Source organism: Pseudochaenichthys georgianus, chromosome 4, assembly GCF_902827115.2.
Source record: "Pseudochaenichthys georgianus chromosome 4, fPseGeo1.2, whole genome shotgun sequence".
NCBI classification, from domain to species: Eukaryota; Metazoa; Chordata; class Actinopteri; order Perciformes; family Channichthyidae; genus Pseudochaenichthys; species Pseudochaenichthys georgianus.
Window position 1 is genome coordinate 35,942,040 of NC_047506.1, and position 15,172 is coordinate 35,957,211.

Sequence of the window (15,172 nt, forward strand, 5' to 3'; positions counted from 1 at the left end):
TCATGCAAAAGAGTGCTGAAGCAACATACAGCTGGTCAGATTGACTTTTAATGCTGCCAGATGTAAAAAAAAAACATATATAAATACACAACATTAACCATCAAGACTCCAAAGTTATGCAGTTTATTATACACAAATTGTGTACAAATTATTATTTGCAGTTGGCACAATGGTTTAATCTTGGTTATCGTTTGTCCAAATGTATTGTCCATCTGCTTACCACATAAACAACCACAACAAAGGCCAACCTTTCGAGTTTGGCTCACTAGTCTACACCATTAAGCTTTTATAAAGTTTACTTTTACTTCAGTGTACTTGTATTGGACTTTTCTGTAATGGCGTTATAGCAATGGCTGACAGAGGACTCTAGGAAATTCTTTAAATAAACTAAAAACAATTTGGTTTAGTATGTAAACAAAGAATAGACCTGGAAGTGGAAACTATCTTATTTAATATTCTAAATGAGGGATCTCTAGAGTCAAAGAGGGCTTCAGAGGAATATGTTTGATGAGGCTCTCTGGTGGTAAAGTAATTGATTGACTGTCAAAGATTTTATTAAAGTTTGTTCAGTTCTCTTGACCTCAAAACCAGAGAGAAACTCTGTTATCTTAGGGGATTTGAATATGAACTTCTTGAAATGCATTTAGTCGGATTACATGTGTGCATAATACTGAACATAAAAGACACCGCACACTTTGGACTGGAGACAGGAAGTGTAGGCTATACCACTTTAATGCCCATGTAAGTCTGGACCATAGACTATAGAGAGCCGAAGTCCCTCCCTTTCTGGGGGACCTCCATTGGATCTTATTTCGGATAAAGTATGTATTGAAGTCAATGGAGAGAGAAAGATTATCTTTTGATCCCGTTTGAATTGTGCCACGAATTACATATTATGATGTTTGTCAATTTAAAACGTCATTTTGCAAGTCAAAAAAATTCAAATGTGTCATAAAACTGTGAAGTAACACTTTTTGTTGTTGTGTGAAACCGCTCTATGAACTACATCTTTCGTCTCGCACCACACACCAAGACGGCCATCACGTTGGCACATTTCACTCCTTTCTTTCAGAATGAGGTGAAAAGTATTGGTGAAAATCACTGCGAGCAGTAGTCATAAAGGGGGAATCTATAACTATACAGAGAATATGGTTTTTTGAACCACGATGTAAACATGTTTATTTCTGCTGTAAAGTTGGTCATTTTAACATGGGGGTCTATGGATATTGCTCCCTTCTGCAGACTGCTCCTACTGGCCACTAGATGAACTGAAGTTTGAAGCACTTCCTGATTGGCCTCCCGGCTCTGCCCATGGATGTATAATAAGAACGGCTCTGCCCCAGAGTTTGCCGATTGGTCTGGACATATGCATTAAAAAGTACAATTGTCATTTTTAAAACACAAGTCTCTTTTTTATCAATCAATTACTGGGTTAAAACCAAATACTGATTATATAGGTTAAAACCATGGTTAAAACTGAAGGAAAGTGTTGCATTGCGTGACTGCAACTTCCTGCGCCTGCGCATTACACAGACCAGGAAGCATGCTGCCAGTCATGTGACAATAACACAACTCTGCGCTGCACAGACTCCTGCAACATTTTGCTGATACTCCCCTCTTTATTTCCATTTGCACATTTCAATGCGAAACGAATATAGAAGAAGAAGACTGTCAGTAAGTGGAAATAAAGAGAACTTTTCCCAGCATTGCCTATCAAGCGTAATTTGAACTATTTTGTGTTGTTCCATTGTCAATACCAACTATGCTTTGTCCTCAAATATTGTAACATATTTGGTTCTATATAAACCTGATGTAAACGCTAGTACAGTTTAGCTTCCGTAACGCCGGTCTCCCCCGCTGCTATCATCAGGTTAAAGTCATATACTGTATAAGGTTAAAGTGCATCACGCGCACGCACGCACGCGCTGCACTCAGGGTCGTTGTCCCCTTGAGTGAAGCAGCATGGCTCCGTTGAAGTTCTGTGCCAATATTTCCTGGCTCTTCACGGAGCTTCCTGACTTCCACCAGAGGATCTCCGCGGCTGCTGCGGCCGGCTTCCAGGCGGTGGAGGCGGCCTGGCTGTACGAGTCCGACTTGGAGCAGCTCCGAAGGGCCAGAGAGGCTGCGGGGGTGGAGCTGGTCCTCATCAACACCCCGCCAGGTGACCCTAACTCCGACACACTGACTTTTAAATTAAGTCAGCAGCTGTTCATTTCCACCAGAAACTATAGATAGTTGTTATAGCATGATGACGGTGGTAATGAAATACTTTATGTGATTTGCAGGAGATATAAAGGGAGGGGATCTTGGTCTCGGAGCAGTTCCTGGGAGAGAGGCAGAGTTCAGACAGGGTCTGGACCTGGCTTTGAAGTATGCAAGAGCTTTGGAGTGCAAAAGGTGGGGAATTGGCAGAGTAAATATGTATTCTTATCTGTTTGCAACCATAAATCTTTACCCTGAAATTAGTAGAGTACATCAAATGTGTTTGTCATAAGGCTAGTTTCCTTAGAGCACATAAACATATGCAATGTGCTGCATCAATTTTACAAGGACCCTCCTGTGTTGTTTCCGCTGTGCTGAGGGTCGCTGTCCTGCGGCCATGACAGATGAACAGTACAACAAGTTTCCATTCTGTACTTTGCCCTGCTCAGCTCTCCCCCTCGCTGCTGCTGAAACACATGGACACAGCCTCAAGCTGCCACCTCCATGCTGCACTGTAGAGGATACTGCACGGTTAATAAGAAGTGCTTAGTTTACTCCAGACACGATGCCTAGATTTTAGGCTAAATTATTCAGTCTTGCAGACAGTGCTGCAGACAATTTGCTTCTCATAGTCAGAGTCCTCAAGGTGCTTTTGAGTCTTTCACTGGTCAGAGGTTCAGGTGGAATGTTGGCTCTGTTTCTGCTTCTGGTTTCTCCCAACTCCACACAGGGTTTTTGGAGCTCATCCAGAGTTATCTGCAGGCTTTTATTCCCCTCTCCTGACACACTTCCTCTGAGCTCTGCGATGTAATCAAGATACATGTGTGTCTTTCCATATGTCCATTCCAATTCACCACAGGCTGTCTCCAATCAAGCTGTAGATACATCTCAAAGACAATCAAGAGAAATCACTTGATCCTTCTTTTACGTCACATTAAAGAAAGAGTCTATATTACTGAGACGCTCTGTCTTCAGGGCTTCTGCCTCGGTGAGGAGGAAACATCTTTTGCAGGGTTTCAACTTTTCGTGGTTGTATTTATGCATGTGGTATTTTCCATGATTTCCCAGAATCCACCTGATGGCAGGAAGGGTTCCCATGGGCTCACAGAGAAAGGCGGTTGCCAAGGAGATGGAGGCCGTCTTTGTGCAGAACCTAAAGTATGCTGCTGATATCCTCTCCAAGGTAGGCGACCTTTACTGGGCAACAACTCTCAGCACAATGAATTAAGTCAAACTGGATTATTGCATAAATATAGTGCAGCATGAAAAGTAGGATATATGTCAAATTAAAAGTATTATTCCTGCACATACATGAACAGTATTTGGTTGCATTGCTCTGCATATTGCAGTGCAGTTGTTTCACTGCATGCAATATATCAAATTTAAACATTTTTAAATATGATTTCCTATTAATGGTGCACATATATACCTTTCATGCCTTTCAGTGTTCAGAATGTTTCAAACTGTCAATTTCCTCACAGGAAGGAATCACGGGATTGATAGAACCAATCAACACAAGGATAACAGATCCCAGGTATTTCCTGGACTCTCCTCATCAGGGTAAGACGCCTCGTCCCACTGAGATCAAATCAACCAGCTTATAGGCAAATAAGACCCTCTTTAACCAGCATGTAGACCTTTCCATTGTCCATCAACCAGTATACTTTACATATTTTATTGACGACTCAAATTAGTTGACCTCTTGGTCTTTATATTTGTTAGCATTAACATTTAAGTCGCTTTCGATAAGTGTCACCATTAACAGATGTTATACACATATATTGATGTAAGTGCATAATGGCACATTATGTAATTGAACACTCCTTAGATCACCATGAATGGATGCAGACAGAACAACATGTGTCTGGTTGTAGTGTGTTCAACAGATTTGATTATTTACAGTACAAGTATGCCAGTTATTTTATAGTATGCGACTTATTTCTACTATTACTTTAAAAATGAAAACACGCCTTCTGTTTTTTCCTATATAATGTCTTTCTACCTGCCTCGAGTCATGTTTCAGATCATCCTTTGTTTTGTCTGCAGCTGCTGAGATACTGGAGAAGGTTGGAAAGCCAAACATTAAGCTGCAAATGGTGGGTGCTTAGGAAATATGTCTCAACTTGAAAGTATAAAAACTGCAAACTATGTTAAAAGTTGACTTGATTTACCAGACGTCTGCATTCTTTCAGGACGTCTTTCATTGGCAAATAATGGATGGAAACCTGACACAAAACATACAAAAGTATCTTCCGCTTATTGGTGAGTAAGGCACCTGCCCGGGCTTCTTTCCCCCATATTTTTGAATGTCTGAAGAATATAGTTGCTTATATTATAACATTCAGTTTACAGTTACAACTAAAAGATCCAACCTGTGATTCTAAAACTTGGTTAGAAGATGGGCTGATCATTAATTGTCCTCTAAATATTTTATAACCCTAACCAAAAATAAAGGAGAAATCTGAATGGCTTATTAGAGACTTTATTTAGATACAACTCTGCCTCAAACAAAAGCACAAACACAAAAAAAGAATTGGAGAAATGTGCATTTCAAGGTCCACAGGAATTGTCTTCTCAAAGCAGCCAGTACAAAATAAATACAACTAATGTCAGTCAACAAAGCAAAAATACAATGTAAGGAAAACAATGCCTTTCAAAAAGACCAAAACATCCTAAAAAGCTGGGCTTCCTGCTCGGGATCCTCAGACTCCTCATGGTTTCAACGTTCCTTTAGCAACGAGCTAACGGCTTCTTCTCCAACTAAAACACAAGCTACGTCTACAGACCACGCCCCCCTTACACCTGTGTTGATCAGCACACCTGATTAATGGGAGGAGACAAGTGTTACGTGAAACATCTGTGTTTTCAAAGAGTTCGACAAACCTATTAGTATTTAGTTCTCTTCTGGGCAGGTCTGGCAAAAATACAACCTTGATTGTCATCATTCCTAATAAATGAAATCACAAGAGTTTAGTGTTCGCCAAACATTGAGGATGCGACGACAAAAGGATGGTGACTTTGATCGACTGGTTATTCTTTTGGAGAAAGAAAAGATGGGAAAGTATGAATAAGAGACATGGCTAAATGAATTCACACAATTACATTTATGAAAGAAACAACCCAGCGGTGCTTGTGCCTCTTCAGCTGATAATGATATGCATGTTTCTCAGGTCATGTTCAGGTGGCTCAGGTTCCCGGTAGGAACGAGCCTGACAGCGCCGGAGAGCTGGACTACAGATACCTGTTCAACACACTGGAAAGGCTGCAGTACCAGGGATACATCGGCTGTGAATACAAGCCTCTGGGTCAGCACCGTCTTTATTCCAATATCATGACACCCTGTCAGGAAAAACATGTTCTGATGGTCTCCGTCTCCCTCAGGCTCCACACAGGAGGGTCTGGGCTGGATCAGAGATTACTGCACACACAGCGAGTGAGGAGCAGAGTCCCGTCACGCAGCTGTGTGTGCTTCAAGTTTCCTGCTTAAGGATTGGCATACTTTTTTACTACTAAGACTACTTCTACGTTGAGTCATTTCTTTTTTTTGAACTAATTCCATGCTCTTATATTGACCCTTTTTATATTTTGCTTTTAGCATCACAAACCAACATTGAATTGGTACACTGTTAATTGTTATGATTTAATTATATTGTTTGACTTATTATACCATGTAGATATTAAGAATTTTCCTGAAAAAAAAAAAAATCAATACATTGTTATAGTTTTAATAAATGAACTTGATACATTCTCTAAAACTTGTGAATGATTGGAAGTGAGAGGAGACTTTAGCAGGAAAGCTGATTTTCTGTATTCTGTTTAAAGACTGTATAAGATAAGAAGATATATATAAGAGGTGGACATTGTCACCTTGTTGTTTGATGGATTTAGTTTTTTTGCCTTCTGTGGCATTTTGGCCGTCGCCATCTTGTTTTTGGGAACCAGAACTGACACAAGAGGATGGGGCTAAGCACAACCAGACATCATTATTTAATGCTACCAAAAGTAATAATGAATTTTCATGAAGTAAAAAGCACTTTGAGGTCGAAGCTCTACGATGAAACCGACAGCACCCAAACCACACAACACCATTGTAGCATCCTGTCAATCACAAGGTGGCCTTTAGTATATGTTGCTTTATCTTCTATGTTATCTCAATGGGACCATCATTTACTGAGTGATCATCATGCTGTATTGGAAATGACTGTAAACTACAGATTGAGACCATGAACACATCAGAAACATAGTCACTGGGGTAATACTTTAAAGGTCCCCATATATTTTTCATCAATATATCATAGGTCTGAGATGTATGAACAACCTGTCTCTGAAGTGTTTGGCTGAAACACCAAACAGATCATTGTAGCACCCCTCTGTTTCAGCCCTGTTCCTAAAGTGCTGATTCTGGGTCTGTAGCTTTAATGAGCTACTGCTGGCCACGCCCCTCTGTGAGATGATTGGTTAAAAAAAAACAATAGTGCTCTAGGAGGAGATTCAGGTGATAAGGTGGGTGGTGTTCCCTTGGCTGGTCATTGGCTAATGGTTGTATATCCCCAACAAACAGTGTGACATCACAGAGTTGCCAAAATCTGATCTGCTAAGTTTCAGAAGAAAAATGAAAAAGTGGATTTTGCGTAATTGGTGACCCTTAAGAGAGAACTAGAGTCATTTTCTCAGACTCCTGTACAACCCGACTTCTTTTTACATCAAGACAAAACTAGGGTAATTTTCTCATAGACTTCTATACAACTGGAATACTGTTTACCACCAGAAGTCGCTTCCTGTTTGCGATTAGAATTAGAATGCAGTGTTAGGACACTTCTTCATGAACTTCTCACATGACTTTGCTGCTTTGTTCTGTAGAAATAATGCCATCCCAAATCCTTGAATAAAGGTATTCCGGTTGGTTTCTGGTTTTTTCTCAAGAGAGAATAACGGTCACATGGTTTTCAGAGAATTATGCTTTAGCAATCTACAAAAAGTCAATAAATATTTGTTTGGCCTCCTTTTAAGAACTTCATATTCAGGCTTATCGAATTAAGCCAACTCAGTTATCCATGCATAACAAACGGCCCGTTAATAATGTTGAGTGACTGTTTTCTAAGTCTTGTAAAAAAGATTCACAACATTACCAGTCATCCTACTGCTTTATTTAGCATTTCACATACTGTATAAAGTGTTTCGTATATACATAAATTACATTATACAGTAAGAGGGTGCGGTGTTTAGAATACAGTACAGATGCTAACTCCAGTGTTTAACATTCAGACTCATTAGTTGAAGCAGTGAGAACTACTTTGCTTGACGTTTCTTCAATTCACGTCCACAAATAAGCTCAGACATTTGGTTTCCTTCCTGTGAAAATGTGTAGAAATGTAAGGCTGCGCGTCTTTACTGAAGTGGATATCAAGTGTTCGCTGTAAAGTCACACTCTTATCACGCTGGCCTCATGCCCTCTTGTAAATGGAGGTATGGTTACCAGCCACACTGTTTCAGAACAAACACAAGTCAACTCATCATCCTGAAGATACGTTGGAAACACTCGCCTCTGATGACATGTGGCATGCTATTATGCAAATCATCAAAGATACTATTACCCATTATCTTCCTGTCACATTCACCGCACAACATCAAGATCTTCTATGCAGAGCCAGCAACAGTTTCACTTCATACGTTTGGGGATACAATGAAATAAAAGAGAAACAAAGGCACTTCAGATAACAGATATATGGCAGTGGTGTTCAAGTGGGATTGACACTTTTGTAAATGTTACTCAAAGTCGCCCCAGCTCTCACACTTGTAGAGAACACTGATGTGCTATGAAGAGCTAGCGAAATGCGAAAGGCACAAGATCTAAAGTAATGCAGGCCAATAACGACACTCATTACAACACGTGTGCGGTTGAAAACGCCTCAGAATTAAGCAGGATTTTCAAGCAATCTAAACTGCTGATTTACATTGAAGGCATTTCTCTGTGAAAGATGTGAAGAGACAGAAACACGGCAGTGTCTCCAACATGTCTCCTTCGACAGCACGGTGTCAGAACATGTCAGTGCACAATGCAGGACACTCCCAAATCCCAAACGTCTCGGTGTGCTCGAGGTCTCTAGGTAGACCTAATACATGAAACACTCTGAGGACCCCGCCCATCAAACTGCTCCCACTGAGGACATTTTGGTTCCAAGCTGGATCTTTAGTCAGCCTATCAAATAACAAATATTAGTAGAATGATAAACTGAAAACATCTTTTTTAAATTATTTTTGAATCTTCCTTACATAGGACGTTACCTTTGGACAGTTCAACCTGAGCCAAAGTGTATTTCCAGCATTATGTTGCAGCTGTGCTCATTTACCTTGAGGCTTTATGTTCCATAACTTAATCAATGTTCATGACGTGAGCAGAGGTGCTGGGCCCCTGCTGTTACACACTGGGAAACCCTGTGCAGACGTTGACTCTTCCATCAGTGGCATTGGCTCAAATACCTCACAGGAATAAGCCCCTAAAACACTTCCAGTTGGCTTGTCTTAAAATCAATGTTTTTTTTTGCAACGTGTTTGTGGCTATCTGACTGAAATAAGATCTGGATTCGCTACAGGCTGAAGAGATGTTCACGTTTTGTTCGACAACATAACAAACGCAAGTAGATACCCCACTCGTAAAAGTCAGAAGCTTCTATGTGTTAGAAGATTAAATATGCTCTTCAAAATGAAATAAGGCTTCTTAACATCACCTCAGCAAACATTAGCTGCTTTTAGCTTAGCCCACGTGACGCGCTGCCATGCCACCGTGTTGATAGGCTAACATGGGGACACTATACAGCTGAACAAAACGTGTAAGTGCCATCAATGCATCCATCAAGTGGTTCACTTCTGCATATCTCTAAAGAAGTACTGGTGTATGCATAGTAACAAGTAAGTATATCAGATGATGAAGGCTAATTTTGAGCTAGCTGCTAGCCGTGTTGTTTGAATCAGATGTTTCCCGTAATGGTTGGATTGTGTTTGGGTTTATGTTGGCTCCCTTGAGGTTTGAGAGCATCCTTTACACTGAAAGAGCTGCATACACACAGCTCCATTACTGTCCCATGCGAGGCTCTCCTCCATGCTGCTCTATGATGGATAGGCGGAGCTGCTGGAGGAGGACTCGTCTCGTCTTCCTCCGCTGCTTCCTGTTTCTGTTTGGGTGCAGGTGATTCCATCCGTGCTCTATAACAGCCCCGTCCAGAGGTTGTAGCAGGCGGTGTTGATGACAGACTCCAGGTGGTGATACATGGACACCAGCTGAGGGGGGGGGCTGCTGCCGGCCTGATGCTGTGACGGCAGGGGCTCCCTGAACATAACCTTTAGGCTCTGCAGGAAGATAGGAGGGAGAAAGAAACAACGCTGGAATGTTTGCAAAACTATAGTGTCCTAATAATGAATCATATCAGTATCATAACTCACGGTTTTTCCAGCTTGGGCATCGAGGAAGACCAGCACGAAGCAGTCGGTGAACTTCTGGTTCAGAACAGCCTGAAACAAAGAGGATAGACATCAATATCGATTTAAGAGCAGGGACTTTGACTTGTGATCTGAAATATGATAAACATGTAGGAAACACTTTTTGGGTAACCATGAAAAAAAAAAAGCACTGACGGATCAAACAGAGACGTGTGCAAAGCTGCTGACTGCAGACATGGTTTATTTCCCTAAATACTCAAATGTTCTTCAGCACAGACACAATAAACTGGCTGATTGAAGACATGTTAACTGTATGTTTATATCATGTCCATAAATACAGTCATATGTTTAGACTTTGTTTTCATGATGTCAAATCTCATGAGTCAACCCAATAACTATTACAACACGTCTGTGGCCAATAAGCAACTTTCCCCGCCTCCAACGCTGTATCCAGTTCTCGTTACACAGCCATGCTCGAGTCAGAGCTGTTCAATCAGAGTTCTCGAGCTCAGAAAGCTCAGATCCCTCACTTCACACACCAGTTACACACACGTTTAAGAAAACCTAACATTTGACAAGAAAATACGACAAATAATAAGGAGACGCAGAGGAGGGATCAGGCTGTGCTTTCAGTGTGTGAGTCTGGAGAAGTGAGGCACGTTCTTTTGATCTCCAGCTTTCTCATTTTCAGAATCCCATAAAAATAATAATAATAATCCCTCAAGAGTCTTTCTTTCAACACTGAGCTCTCCAGTGACTCTACTCTGTAGATGCAATGATTGTTCCCATGTTTCACAGCATGGAGAAGCCAGAGAAACGCTGACTCGGGACACACTGTAAACACTCCATTCAAATCGAACCCTAATTAACCCATAGTGTGCTGACGCATCAGTGTCTCTTGTTGCCATGCTGTGGCTGAAGTCGAATAGTCCATTTAGCTTAGGAACCTTCCTAAAGGAGTGAAATGACCCGGAAGTCCCTCAGTGGCAGCCATGATAAGTGCCGTTCGAATTCTCTAGAATGATGAGAATGATAGGAAAGGAGGTTTCAAACTTCCTTTATAACCTCCTTTAGCTTAGGAACCACTGGACCTCCCTAACCGACAGGAGAAGCGAAAATGCTGCCCCACAATGCCTTGCAGCCGCAGCATTTGCCGTCACTCAACAGTCGGCCGTTCACGGAAACAACCGATTATGACCGAGAAATGATATCATGAAAGTTACGGTGCTTATTAAGCATTTTAAAACATAGGTGGTAAGTTGCCAAAGTGCTTTGTTTTGAACGTTCATCAGTATTATAATCAAAGAGAGAAATATGAACGTTAGTTTTCACTGAAATGATCAAATAAAGTCAACATTTCAGTCTTTACTGAGCTGTGTGGGGTTTGTTCAACTTCTAAAAGATGTTTGAATGGTGATATACACAGTGATAGATGTTAGGGACTAACGTTTATAATAAATACATTTGTATTGATTTTTAGATCTTTAGTTCATACAATCATACGTATTGGGATCATTTGTATTAATGTGAACTGGAGGGAGAGGGTGACGAGCAGAAGTTTCACTTTCCTTTTTTATTTCAATTCCAACTTTGGTCATGAAGAATCTGTTTCTCTGTTGTCCACGTTCATAAAGCAAAGCAGCAGCATCAGAGCACGGTGCAGAGTCTCCAGATGAGTTCACAGCAGTCCCTCGTTCTTATTAAACATCCATGTTGTAGTCCGCTGTATAGAAAACTAGTTTCCATAGTTTCCCCACAGCAGCAGACACACAAAATGACGTCCGCTGGCGCATCATAAACACGTCGGAAAGTGAAAGTGCAGTCGATTCTCTAAAGTACCGCAGTCTCTTCTCCTAAGTCCTTTTGAATTCTCCTATCCACTATCCCTTAACCCCGTGACGTTTCACTCAGAGGTCAAGGAATAGACGATAGGGTTAGAACTTAGGAGCTGATTTTTAAACTATCCGACTGCAGCCTGTGTCTGCTCTCACATAGAAGGAGCGTTCTCACCAGATACTGGATGCCGTTGTCGTCGAAGTGTCTGCAGCTCTGAGGGAAGCGGTTGAGCAGGACCCGGATCAGACTCTGGTACCAGGCAGGACTCATGGTCAGGAAGCAGTCCTACACACACACAGGCACACAGGCACACAGGCACACACACACACACACACACACACACACACACACACACACACACACACACACACACACACACACACACACACACACACACACACACACACACACACACACACACACACACACACACACCACACACACACACACACACACACACACACACACACACACACACACACACAAACTTAGTGTCAGGAAGATCCCTGTGCAGCAAACACCCACTGTATCTGTTAATAATATAATATATGTTAATATATGTTTCATCTTTAAATGCATGCACACATCATCTCTGTGAGATATAAATCCAAGCATGTTAAAAGCATTTGTTACATATCAAATCCATGTGGATGACAGCACACGTAGCACCGTTCAGACATGTCCATGTTGTTCTACTCCACTACAATTGCAGGTACAGATTAACATAATTAGCTTATATAACATTTACATTTACTAATAATAATAATACATATCGACATCCAGGTAAAGTTGAAGATATCCAGCCGCAGTATATAAAGTGATAAAAATGATAAAACTATAATTATTTATGATTCTAAAATGGGATATTCCATCCATCGTAACAGAGTATTTATTACTCACTTACCAGGGTCAGTGCACACTAATAGACATTTCTGTAAAGTAATGCAAGAGGCTATTTTTCATTGTAGTCCCTGGACGGATGCTTAAAAAGTTATAATAAAAAAAAAAGAAATACTAATAATAAGTTAATATACTCGTTAAAAGCATGCAACACATGCCTTAATGTGGGAAATCCTTGTACAAAATTAATAAAAAACACATTATATATAGCAGGAAGATAAAATGTAGTACTGCTAATTGCTACTGATCTGAGTGTGTCTTCGACCACTGTTGAGAGGCTGGTGGAGGTGACACGTGGAGGCTCACCAGCTGGGGGTCGATGTCCCCCACGGAGCGGCTCTGCACCGCCTGCAGCAGCTCCTCCAGCTCGCTGAAGGACAGCTTGGTGAGCTTCAGCTTGTCCAGGTGCTCTCCGTGGAACAGTCTCCTCCACAGGTTGTCTCTGCGGCAGTGGCCCATGGCCTGCTCCACGCTGGTCTGGATCTGTCTACGGGCCGCCAGCACCTCGTTGTTGAGCAGAGGGAACAGAGGGGAGGGGTACAGCAGCCTCTGGGCCTCAGCCCCGCCCCCCGCCAGAGGGTAGAACTCGTTTCCGTCGCTGGGAGTGGAGGCGGCTGCGGCTTCAGACGGTGTTTCCTCCCAGAGATCCTGCTCGGCTCCAGGGAAATCGCCGGCCTCTGCCTGGTCTGTGGGGAGCCAGCCCCCCAGCTCAGAGGGGTCCCGGGGGATCTGAGGAAGCTTCTTGAAGCGCCGCATGTCGGCAGTGAGGCGGGGGAAGAGCTCTCTCTGACTCGTCATGATCACGTAGAACCGCAACCTGTATATGAAGGTACGTGAGAGTTTAGAGAAGCTCATTGTCATCAGAGGCGGACAAACATCACAGTGTTTCATATGTAGAGAGGAATTGGTCATGAGTGGTTACTTAAACCTTTAAGAATGCATCATTACTGTGGCCTCTGGGCATGACATTGAATTTATATTAATTTCCCAACATTCTTTTGATTCAGTCGCTTTAAAGATGTCTGTCTTCATTGTGTGACATAAATAAGAGCCAGTAGCCAATAGAGGGCATTCCATAATCAGGCAACGACAAAGAAACAACAAGGTGAGCTTATTTATTGTGTTCATGTTTATACTCATAAAAAGCAACCTTTTTAGCCTTCATTAGCAACTTGTTATACCATGACATGTACACAAAACTCACAATGTACTAATATGCAACATAGTATGTTATTGCTTATGAATACTAAGACTTTTTTAATATTGCGAAAGAGAGAGATTATTTATTTTCTTAGTAACATTGTCCTATTTTAGTAAACATAATACATGCTTACCCCCTCAAAGCGTTGTCAGAGTCTTTCTTACAGCCTAGCATGAGCATGCAATTGCCAAAGATAGATACATCTTTCATTTAATATCTACTCTGATATTTTCTGTAATATGTTATTATAGTAACAGTCGTCTGCGCTCCATATGGGCAGAAACCCCAGGTGGGGTATTAAACCTAGTCGAACATGTTGGGTCTGTTAACGGTTACAGTATTGTTAATGGGCATGGACAGTGTGTGCTGCAGTAGGATGGTTATGTTTAGGTAGTTAAAGTTACGGATACAGTCAGTAAAGGAACACAGGCACAGGGCAGCTCACTCAGGCATCCTATAGAAGAGAAGCACAGACCGACAGTAGCAGCTATGTTACAGTAATGAGCTTGTATTGCTGTATTTCAGGGTGAGCATAAAAGCCTGGTTGCTCATATGCAAATCAGCTTGAACATAAGTAACGTGTGTGTCTACAGAATAGTGTGTTTGGAGTATTATAGTGCAAGCTGTTATAGTTGTATTGTGCAAGAGAAAGGAAATATTTATAGCATGCAAAAGCTTTTCAAAGTTTTTCTGCAACAATGAAAACATGTCAAGAAAATGTTATTCTTCAACTGGAAAATGTCCTCTTCAGTACAATACTTTACTAACCGAGGGGCCTTCAGACGGGTCTTTCCAATATCAAAATAGACCATTTATATTAAAAATCCAAACTATGAATAATTCACTTTATCGTCACTTTTAATGTAGATATTCAGAAAAAACAAGCTAACGTGCAATGGTTTTGCTTTTTTTTGGCTCACACTTTATGTCATTTTGTCTCCGTTATATCTTTACCTCAACAAATGCCTCTCCCCATCGGACTGCTCCTCGAATGGAGCGGCGTTATGGCACACCACCAGGGACACGTCAAAGTCATCGTGGTGGTGCAGGCCCTCCAGATCCTTGTAAGAGCCCGAACTAAAGCAGGAAGGAAGAGAGCAAAGGGGTTAAACTACTGCAAACAAACCGTGTGTGTTCTGTGACTGACGTGTTGTACCTGTTCCACAGAGCCACCAGGGCGTACTCGTGCAGGTCAGGCGGCCCCTTCTTGTTGTCGGCGGAGACGGCCGCCTTGGACATGCGGAGCGGCTTCATGCCGTAGGTGCTGGCGTGGTCGGTGATGTAGTTGTAGAGCTGATGAGCCGTTATCATCCCCGTGGAGATGGAAAAGCTCCCTGATGTAGATAAAGATCAGAGACTCTCAAAGAGATCATCAACACATCTCCCACTCCTTCCTGCCAACCCACAGCGCCATAAAACCCTTCAGGTGAAAACATCTATCATTATCTCTTGAATGACTCAGAAAGGTTTCTGCTGTTAATTAGTCATCTGCTTTTCTCTCTTTTCCTTTTACTAATGACGTTGTGTGAGCCGAGCAGATGTGAGATGCTGCCCCTGACTTATTCGAAGCACCTGGCCGAGTCAAATATATTGCGT

General features: G+C 41.8%; 2 protein-coding genes across 3 annotated transcripts in view; one reads left to right on the plus strand and one right to left on the minus strand.

Moving 5' to 3' along the window:
• The first annotated feature begins 1,550 nt into the window (after positions 1–1,550).
• Positions 1,551–7,258, plus strand: hyi (hydroxypyruvate isomerase). 2 transcript variants are annotated; one of them, XM_034080368.2, is made up of 9 exons: positions 1,551–1,674; positions 2,029–2,161; positions 2,286–2,397; positions 3,271–3,385; positions 3,684–3,762; positions 4,249–4,298; positions 4,395–4,464; positions 5,373–5,507; positions 5,584–7,258. In XM_034080368.2, the coding sequence occupies exons 1-9, from the start codon at positions 1,642–1,644 to the stop codon at positions 5,637–5,639; spliced, it is 783 nt and encodes a 260-aa protein (XP_033936259.1). In that variant the 5' UTR covers positions 1,551–1,641; the 3' UTR covers positions 5,640–7,258. The 2 variants fall into 2 exon arrangements, with proteins under 2 accessions (XP_033936259.1, XP_033936258.1); XM_034080367.2 differs by having other exon boundaries at positions 1,561–2,161.
• A 69-nt stretch (positions 7,259–7,327) lies between these two features.
• Positions 7,328–15,172, minus strand: part of szt2 (SZT2 subunit of KICSTOR complex) — a 107,542-nt gene continuing 99,697 nt past the window's right edge. Inside the window, 6 exon segments of the mRNA XM_034081348.1 lie at positions 7,328–9,549; positions 9,643–9,711; positions 11,650–11,760; positions 12,682–13,192; positions 14,531–14,653; positions 14,733–14,910. Coding sequence (XP_033937239.1) covers positions 9,406–9,549; positions 9,643–9,711; positions 11,650–11,760; positions 12,682–13,192; positions 14,531–14,653; positions 14,733–14,910 — 1,136 coding nt within the window. The 3' untranslated portion in view covers positions 7,328–9,405.

Excerpts from the sequence above, each read along its gene's own strand:
- hyi (XM_034080367.2), top strand. The coding sequence starts at position 1,963 with ATGGCTCCGTTGAAGTTCTGTGCCAATATTTCCTGGCTCTTCACGGAG. Across the intron at positions 2,398-3,270 it reads AGAGCTTTGGAGTGCAAAAG|AATCCACCTGATGGCAGGAA; the intron begins GTGGGGAATTGG and ends ATGATTTCCCAG. Across the intron at positions 4,299-4,394 it reads CAAACATTAAGCTGCAAATG|GACGTCTTTCATTGGCAAAT; the intron begins GTGGGTGCTTAG and ends GCATTCTTTCAG.